Source organism: Danio aesculapii, unplaced genomic scaffold (genome assembly GCF_903798145.1).
Source record: "Danio aesculapii unplaced genomic scaffold, fDanAes4.1, whole genome shotgun sequence".
Taxonomy (NCBI): domain Eukaryota; kingdom Metazoa; phylum Chordata; class Actinopteri; order Cypriniformes; family Danionidae; genus Danio; species Danio aesculapii.
In genome coordinates, this window is record NW_026613709.1 from 42,026 (window position 1) to 52,241 (window position 10,216).

General features: G+C 34.5%; 1 protein-coding gene across 1 annotated transcript; it reads right to left on the reverse strand.

Moving 5' to 3' along the window:
• Window positions 1-2,682: 2,682 nt before the first annotated feature.
• On the reverse strand, window positions 2,683-6,867 carry LOC130220227 (ETS translocation variant 1-like). Its single transcript, XM_056452601.1, has 2 exons — window positions 6,770-6,867; window positions 2,683-4,001 (listed from the first exon to the last, which is right to left on the reverse strand). The coding sequence occupies exons 1-2, from the start codon at window positions 6,830-6,832 to the stop codon at window positions 3,780-3,782; spliced, it is 285 nt and encodes a 94-aa protein (XP_056308576.1). The 5' UTR covers window positions 6,833-6,867; the 3' UTR covers window positions 2,683-3,779.
• Between the last annotated feature and the right edge of the window lie 3,349 nt (window positions 6,868-10,216).

The window sequence follows — 10,216 nt, forward strand, 5'->3', positions numbered from 1 at the left end:
TACATGAAACGCGGATAGCGCAGTGATGCAATGAGGTTAATCTAAGTATATGCTATAACATGTAAAACAGGATCATGAAAGGAACATTCAAGAAGCAACTCATGTAAACACCTTAATCATATTTTCATCTTATTCAGATTAAGGCAAATAATTTGTTCATTTTAAAGTAGGCAAAAATATCAATAACCGTTACTTTGCCAAATATTTTATCACCAAAATTTGCCAGAGCAGAGATTTAGATCACATATTGCAGTAAGAAAGTATATGCAAATTAAATAAACTGTGCAGAAATACATGATTAAGCAAAATGTTAATTAATGGATATATTTCACATTATTGTGTTCAAATAAAAATGCATAATTATATATTTAAATAAAGTACATTGATATTTAGAAAACTCTAAAAATGCACACAAGTAAAAAAAAAAAACATATTTGAAATCAAACGCATGATTGTTTTGTTGTTTCCCTAAATAGCAAACAGATTTTCTGTGGGCAGCATTTGGATAGCAGCACCTTTCCAGATTTTCTTTTTATAAACTAAAACCATTTTTGTTGCTTGAAATTAAATAAACCTTGACTGAAATTAAATAAAATAAGTAAATAAATAAATACTTTTTATTTCAGTTGACAAGGGAGTAGTTCTCATTTTTATTTAGTTGAACTTGATGTGCCAAAATAAGTAAAGTGAATTTTTGAAAAATAAAATGACCAAAAGCTTTGTAAACACGTTTAAAAATAAACACATAAAATAAATAAATAAAAATTATAGAAATACATAACAAAATTACTTGAATTTGAACTCGAATTAAAAGATAATTTACACTGGAATCTTAACATTTCTCTTTAAACACCTAAATGAAAATGAATAAAGACAAAATAGACAGATAAAAAAAACAACTGGCAAGCAACATCACAGTAAAATTCAGCATAATGAAAGAAAAAAGGGCAAATCTCATTTCTGTCAGTTTTATATAGATCTGAAACCTGAATAAATGTAATATCTGCTGCTTATTTGCTTGCTTGTCATCAAAATATGGCCCAAAGAGTGACAAAAATTCACGCTTCAAAACAACCCAGTTGTATTTCAACACTATTTTATTACAGAAGTGTAGCTATTGCCATTCCCTTCGCAATTATGTATATATTTTTTACATTCAATAAACACTGATGTTTTTTTTTTTCAATGTAAAAAAAAAAAGAATGAGAAAACAATAATGGACGTACTGCAGGGCATAGCTGCCATCTGATCATACGTGACGAAATTTACACGAAAAGCAGCATCGAGGTGCATTAACCTGAATATACATGGTTTATATTTTCAAAAATGGCATATGGGGGAGCGATAATGGACCAACATCCACTTAGTTTTCCTAATAAAAAAAGCAATTTGTCACTCTAATCATAGAAATGTGTGAAGCTCGCACCTTGCACAAGATCAGTCTGAAGAGAACTATTTGATTTCTATAGGCGCTTTTTGATCAAAAAGTCATATTTAGTGAAAGATGGTGTTGTTACAGAAGTATACAGATTTAATAGACTTTGACGCGGAAAAAGTAAACAAACAAACAAAATTGGAGCTGTTTACGAAATCATGCGGTGATGAGATTTTTTTTTTCTATTTATGTTTTTTAATTCATTACGAAGAAATGCAAAAAAAAAAATATATATATGGGTCATATTTGGACATTAGTGAATATCTCATGGCAAAAAACAGTGACCCTCAATAATATTGGCACCTATTGTTGATATGATCAGATTGATGTGTTGTTTCATTATTATTGTTTGATCTTTTTCTAAAAATGCATAGAAAAAAAACTGAAGGAGCTCGTGTTTTTCATGTAATAATAATAATAATAATTTAACAATTTCATGAAACTTTTGTCTTCTAAAATGTATGCCATGGTTAAATAATTTCCTAATGAAATGAGTAAAGATTCATTCATTCATTCATTTTCTTTTCGGCTTAGTCCCTTTATTAAGAAGTGGTCACCACAGTGGAATGAACCACCAACTCACCATCAACCTTCTTGCTGTGAGGTGATTGTACTACCCACTGCGCTACCATGACCACTATGAGTAAAGATAATTGTTGAAAATATTTCAGTCATTGGAGTTCATAGGTGCATAATTGTGACACATATATATTTAACAATACTATTCGTATTTTGATAAAACCGTGCCGTTTTGGACATTTTTATTAAATTCTTATTTTAATATCTTGAGCAAAATATTTTTGCTGCTTGTTCAAACAACTTATTTCAAATAAACTCAATTCGTTTTTTTCCAAAAATTTTTTGGAAGTTTTTTTTCAAGTTCAATCTGCTTAAATTTGTAAATTCAATGAAGTGAACTCAATTTGTGTTGGGACAACATGGAGGAATTGTGTGGAACCCAGCATTTTTAAACAATAAAGACATTTTTACAGCCTCTGTGGTCATATTTACCAAAGGTGCCAATATTATTTTAACGTCTTTTGTTTTGTTTAATTTTATGGATAGAAAAACATGCCTAAAGGCCATTTTCTGACCAAATGTGACCACAAAACCAGTCTTTGGGTCAATTTCCTGAAATTGAGATTTTTACATCATCTGAAAGCTGAATCAATAAGCTCTCCATTGAGAAATATTTGACAATATTTGGTTATAAAAACAACTACTATTTAACATCTAAAAATTAAAATATGGAGATAACTGCTTTTGGAAATTTACTAAACATCTTCACGGAATATTATTTTTACTTAATATTCTAATCATTTTGGCATAAACTAAAAATCTATCATTTAGAAATGAGTACAGGGTACTTGGGTTATTGTCAAAAATATAGTAGTCAACATTTGAAATGGATCAAAAACATTTTTCTAAATTGTCTTGAGACAAGAATGGTTGTTGTTCGATAGTTTCAGGACAAGTTTAATAAAAACTTTGAACCCCTTCACATATCGACTACTGTATTGATCAATGTTGCCAGATTGGGTGGTTTTGAATATGATTGTGCGGGGAAAAAAATGACATAGGCAGGTATAACAAATTTGAGCGGTTTTGCAACGGCCTCTAGATTTCTGGGCGGTTATTTTTGCATTTCGGTGGGTTTTGGATAGCTTTTGGGCTGGAATCAGTTAGCTACATCTGGCAACACTGGTATTGATCTTATTCTGCAATGCAGATGTGCACACGTTACAAATGTGTTCATGACTATACATAAAAGGTAGAATAATATAATAATAAAATGTCAGTTTGCAACATCAAGCAGCATATCAAGCTGTTTTTAACATCAAATTCAATGGAAGTGAATGAGACAAAATCTCCTGCGCCTGCTCGTACATCAAGAATAAGGTCAATACCTGTGCCACATAAGACTGGTTTTGTGATCCAGGGTCACTAATGTGCTCATTTTACTCTGCGTTTGAGAGAATTTATTTCCATACACTGTATTCTTTACTTAAATTGACACCAAGGGAGGAAAGAGGTGAAAAAAACACAACAAATTTGTAAAAATAAAGCGCTCCACAAACAATCCGAAGAGTTCTGATGGTAAAAGAGGTTAGGATTTCTCCGTTTAAGTAGTTCGAATCCTCTGTCCATTTTGAGAGTCTTTCGCTGTAGGAAAACGGCATGCTGAATCGCCCAATCCCCTTCAATAGCAACAACCAAAACAAAACAAACCAAAAATAAAACACCAAAGGAGCATCTAACGCAACTACACCAGTACGTTTGTAGGTTTACACACTGCCATCTGTCCATAAAGTGCTGTCTTTTGTCCTGGGGAATGACTGTTTTTTTAGTAGACGTAGGCCTCATTGTATGGGTGTGGGTTACAGTATCCTCCCTCTTGAATGTAGGCCATGTTTTCGTCAAAGTGCGACAGCGGGACAGTGTCCTCCTCATTGATCTGTCGCTCCAGGTCGGTTTTCAGCACGGGACGCTGATTGTCAGGGAAGGCCATGGAGAACAGAGCCTCGGGGTCACAGACAAACTTGTATACGTATCTCTCACCGGCCACCTTCGAGGACACAAGACAATGTTAATTGTGTGTTTCGACAGAGTGAGGAAAGATTTAGAAAGTATCATTTGCAATGACATTAATTTCAACATTAATGCTATTATACAGTAGTTAAAATACTAAAAGCCAATACCTCTTGACACTTAAAATATAAGTTAGGTGAACAAATGAAATATATAGTTGAAAACATAATGATTAACTCTGGGAAATTTCTTTTTTAAATAATTCTTTTTCAAAATTTTCCCAAGCGCTGTTTAACTGTCATATTATTTATTACAATGTTAAAAAAATATATAATATTAATTTTTGTTTTGTCTTTGCCATGCTGACAGAAATTACTAATAAATTACCAATAATAATAAATTACCAACATTCAGCCTAAAATGCAATTAAAAGGCTTAACTAGGTAAAATAGGCAAGTCATTAGACAACAGTGGTTTGTTCTGTAGCTGATTGGAAATAAATTCTTAAGGTGGCTAATAATATTGACAATTATTGCTATAGTTAATAATAGTTATTGACATTATTTTCAAAAAATATCATTTAAAAAAAGATTTTGACAGTTAAAAATATAATATATAAAATAAATAATATAGCAAAATCTTTTTGTCTTCAACATAGATACAGTTAGGCCCAATCCCAATTGTATTTTTGTACCCCTTCCGCTTCAAAATTTACCCCTAAGAAATGGGACAGCACTACAGCACCTGCACACGTCATATGTCATCGTGATCTCTTGCTTCATGTGAGATCAGACGATCGCGACTGCTGTAGTTATTCCAGTTGCGTTATTTTTTGGTATTTATCTTCAGGAAATCACTGAAGGCATATATCACGTTATCTTAACGATATAATGTGGCAATAAGATCATAGCTATACTGCGCATTTACACAGTGGCCATATTCATGTAAACACATGAAAACAACATTAGCATTCTAGCAGACACTGTAAAAAGATCCTTACCAACCTAGACTTTTCTGACGGGATTCGAGTGTCATCGAGTGACAGAATGTTGTAGGACTGCTATACAGGAGTTATTATTATGGATTATAGTTTTTATTTTAGCATTTTTTTTAAAAGCATGATGGTAAAACACAAGCGTTGTTATGAGTGTATTAAAACTAGTGCTGTCAAAATTAGTGCGTTAACATATGTGATTAATTTGAAATATTTAACGGGTTAACGCAATTACAGTTTTTTTTATTTCCTGTTGTGGTCGACGTGTTCAACGTGCAAAGAAATATGGATAAGACCAAGGAAAAGCTTTTTGAAGGAAACGTTCATTATAAAACAATTAATCTCGCATTACCAGGCTATCCTGCGTTTCCTCCAGAGCTTCATGTAATTTCGGGTGTTTCATTTTTAATCTTTCGACTTTTGTTTTAATGGAATTTGATACCACATGCCTAATGGAAAGAAAAACCTCCCCATTTCGTGACTCGGTGGTCATTTAAGGTAATCAAAAATCGCTGTTTAAATGGTAGACTCTTAATTAGAGTATTATCTTAATCATATTCAAATCGGAGTATTGGTGTCCATGTAAATGTACTCAGTGAAATGCCAGATGATGTTGCAAGCTGTCAAAGGCAGTGCATTCCTGCCTTTAGTTGATTCCATGTGCCCTCAAATGTTTTATTAAGTTTGACGTGTTTCCCCCTTAAACGCAGCTTTTGTAAAGCATCTGCTTCAAGTTGCTGTGTCAGAATCCTTGCTTTTAAAATAAAGCCATACTTCAGAACGCTTAGTTTAAAGCAAATTTGATGATCGAGCGTGTTGATGAATCTGAAGTGACTCTATCACCGGGTGCGCTGTACTGTGTGTGCGTGCGTTTCCTAGTAACAAGAACAAACGCCTAAACATCGCGATCGTCTCATTTCAAAACGCTTGGTTCGGCCTGTGTGTTTGTGTTCATTACTTTATTTTTAGAATTTTCCAATTTCCGTATTTCCAATTCTGTATTTTGGCTTTTTTTTTGCAGTCCACTTAGAATCCAACATGGAAATCAATTTTTTCCTTATTGGCATTGATTGTTTTGAAATTCAAATGGCATTTACATGCCTGTGTTTTAATTTCTGTAATAAATATGGCTTTCAAGCCAACAGTTTGAGGATCTTGATTCTAATAAACAATCATATTTTGAATTTAAATAGTTTTTTTGTTGCGTTTACATTAATTTTACATTTGAATAGCCAAAATGACACGTTTCAGTCTTTTAAATGTGATTAACCGCGATTAATTGCAAAAAAAAGTGTGATTAATAAGTCCATTTTTTTAATAGATTGATAGCACTAATTAAAACGTGCTTGTTTGTTGTAAAAATCCGTAATAATGACAAAAAAAAACTGATTTGTGCATATCCTGACTTCAGTGTGCAGCCACGCTGCCATTGTAGATGGTGTATTCTGGGGAATTTTCGTACCCCGTGGTTTCGTGTGTGTTCCTGAAAAATCTCAGTTTGAAGGGGTATCTAGCCCTTAACCTTAGCCCTAAGCCTTCAAGCTAAAAAGAATTGGGACACCCCTACTTCTATAAGTGAATGATGGGTAGGGGGAAGGGGTAAATTGGGATTGGGCCTTAATGTTTTTTTTTTGTTTGTTTTTTTAAACAGAATTAATTTAATGTTAATATTTAATACAGTTATGCTTCATATTTTTGTACAAATTATGGATTGTTTCAATGAATTTTGATCAATTTAATCAGTCCTTTTGTGTTTAATGACTTTATTATTGTAGCAACATTAGCATAAAAAACGCGTTAGCTTGTGTTACCTTTTGCATGATGCCTTTTTCATAGTAGTAGCGCAGCGATCTGCTGAGTTTGTCGTAATTCATGGCAGGTCGATTCTTTTGAATTCCCCAACGTCGCGCCACCTTTGAATCAAAAGCAAAAGAGTCATTACAAATGAACAGCTCTCTCAAACATTAGCCAAATATACTATTTACACATTCATACAGAATTGAAACAAATTTTTCAGAAAACATTGAACCACTATGTGTGGAACCTTTAGTAATTCTACTCATAATTTTGTCCAGTTTTTCATTCAATTTAGTTTCAGTTTATGGGGTGGCACAGTGGCTCAGTGGTTAGCACTGTCGACTCACAGCAAGAAGTTTGCTGATTCGAGTCCCGGCTGGTCCAGTTGTCATTTCTTTGTGGAGTTTGCATGTTCTCTCATGTCCAAAGTCATGCGCAATAGGTGAATTGGGTTAACAAATTTGGCCGTAGTGTGTGTGTGTTTGTGTGTTTCCCAGTACTGGGCTGCAGCTGGAAGGGCATCCGCTGCATAAAACACATGCTGGAATAGTTGGTGGTTCATTCCGCTGTGGCGACCCCTGATAAATAAGGGACTAATGCCGAGTTCAGACTGCATGATTTTAGCCCCGATTTTTGACTCGCTAACAGGTTGAGAAATCACTGACAAATGCCTGAAATCACAGGCAAATTGGTGCCCGTGCACGCGAGTAACAATCACACGGTATGAATTATCAAAGATGCGATCTGAGAGAGTTGCCGACACCCATGAGATATTTGGCATGCTAAATATCTGGAGCTGTCGGCGATTCAAATCATGCTGCGTGAATGAGATCTGATCGCCGATCACCTACAGCCAATGAGAGAGCAGCATCCACTAGTACAGGTACCTGGAGGCCAGCGGGAGGTTGGGGGAGAAGTTAAAAGGGCTCATTATCAGTTTATTTGGACCCAAGAAATGGAGGAAAAACTCATGTAAATTTGGCAGGAGCACCAGTGTCTGTTTGACGTGTCGTCTGAGCAATACCACAACCGGGTCAAAAAAGAAAAAAGTCGAGGAGAAACTTATAATTCTCTTTAAAACCCAGGTGAGCAAAATAAGTACATTTTCTACCCCACTAAAGGCTTCTTTCTCATTATGTAGTTGATAAAATATATACTACTTGACCTCGTGTTGTTTCCATATCACTTCTCGCATGTTTGGTTGTGAGACGTTGGACAAAGTTGTCGGCGATTCTTCCTACTTTAAAGTCATGCAGTGTGAAACCCCTGTCACCGATCCATCTTGCAATATAAACAGCCTGACGGAACGCTAGCCCAGATACTCATGCAGTGCGAAAACCTGCATGACATAACTACTTTGAAAATCATGCAGTCTGAATTCGGCATAAGCCGAAGGAAAATGAATGAACAAATGAATGTTTCAGTTGATAAACCTTCACTATGTATTAAAATCACACCTCCTCTCCAATACGTTTTGCTATCTTTCAAAATTAGTTCGATATTAATCTAAAATGTTAAACAAATTTAAAGAAAACCATTTAATGAACACTATGGATGTTTGGGGACTTTTTGACAATATTATTACTTACATATTTACTATAAATCTGGGAGTGGTTGTGTGTTTTGGTTATATGTGTATATACTAAATATTCATGAAAATTCCTTTTGTTTTTATTTTAAAGTAGCTTTGTTGAATGTTTTAAATTTTTTTCAATTTAATTCTTGGGTATTTTATTTTCACATAAATCTAAGTACCTCAAACCTCGTCATCATTTTTTTCCATTTGTTATGGCACCAAATAAACCTGAATGAATAGCTTTTGTTAAGATCATTGTTTTAACGGTGGAAAGATGTCAGTAAAACAATGAACAATGTCTGTTAGTATTAGATTCACTTCAAGTCATTCAGTGTCCACAGTTAGTTTGTAAAAAATAAAAACAATCAACTCAAGAAGAGCGTTTCAACTTTTTAAATGATCTTGTCTAATTGTTTTTTGTTTAAACAAATCTCTAGTTAAAACAAGTTATGAAAGTGACAGTGTAATTTATAATTTAACAACAAATAATTATCTGGAAGACACTTTTATCCAAAGCTTATACTTGTATTGTCCTCATTTTTAAGTTTAAGTAAGGTCGCCACAGCGGAATGAACCGCCAACTATTTCAGCATATGTTTACACAGCGGATGGCATTCCAGCTGCAATCCAGTACTGGGAAACACCCATACACACACAAACTCGTACATTACAGCCAATTTAGCTTACCCAATTCACCTAATACTGCATGTCTTTGTACTATGGGGGAAACCGGAGCACCTGGAGAAAACCCACGCCAACACAGGAGAACATGCAAACTCCACATACGTAGAATTGCCAACTGGCCCAGCCGGGACTCAAACCAGCGACCTTCTTGCTGTGAGATGACAGTGCTAACCACTGATCAACTGTGGCGCCCTGTATTATATTATATTATATTATATTATAATATTATATTATTATAATAAAACATATAATACATGTAAAATCTGCCTTATGTGCAATAGACAAGTTTGTATACAATTTATAAAAAAAAAAATAAAAAATAACAATTTAATATTAAATTTTATCCACTAATTAACAAATGATCCCACTCGAGGGTCCATCTCCAACACACAAAGCTCTGCTAAAGCGCCTTTATCCTCTGGTGGGCCACAGATGTACCCTTATACCTGCAGTCAGAGATGTGTTCATTAGGGCGAGTGGAGGGTGGCAGATGTTCCTGCACCTGTCCTCGAGACCACCCACCTGTGCCCCGTCCGCCTCTCTCACTCTACTGCACCTCATTCACCTGATGCCAACAATCACTGCCCTGTTCCCTACAGCTGCCCCATGGACCCGCGCCAACACACACACACACACATCGCATCTCACTGTTAATTCACACAAACACACCCCTTCCTGCACTTTACATTGTTTTTTTTTAAATAATCGACGATATAGTAATGTTTTGAATGATCAATTTAGGAATAAAATCTTGCAGATGAAATGAAAACACTTCGATTTTAATAAAGTAAATTAATTTATTTCTTCAGTAGGAATGTGACGTCAAAGTTATAGTCCATAAACTTTTGAAAACCCTCCAGATCATGTTAGATCTACTCCTACTTTACACAAAAGGTAATTATTTACTTTAAAAAATTTAGTTAACCCATTATAACTTGGAACTGTTAAGTTGATTTAATTTAGATAATTATGCACGTGTCACAAAAAAAAAAGATTCATTGGATCTACTCGATTGTTTTCTGTTTTTTTTAATAATTATTTTTAGAGGGTTTTAACTAGGGCTGCACAATTAATCGAAAAAAAGATTGCAATCTCGACTCGACCCCCCCACACGATCTTCATTCAGCATCTCTACGATTCAGCCAATTATATTCTCAGGTTTAGGAGAAGCATATAGGTGGTCGCCAAAGTCTTCGCGATG

Coding starts and splice junctions, on each gene's coding strand:
- LOC130220227 (XM_056452601.1), bottom strand. CDS start 6,832: ATGAATTACGACAAACTCAGCAGATCGCTGCGCTACTACTATGAAAAA. Junction 4,002..6,769: donor AAAAAGGCATCATGCAAAAG/GTAACACAAGCT, acceptor GTGTCCTCGAAG/GTGGCCGGTGAGAGATACGT.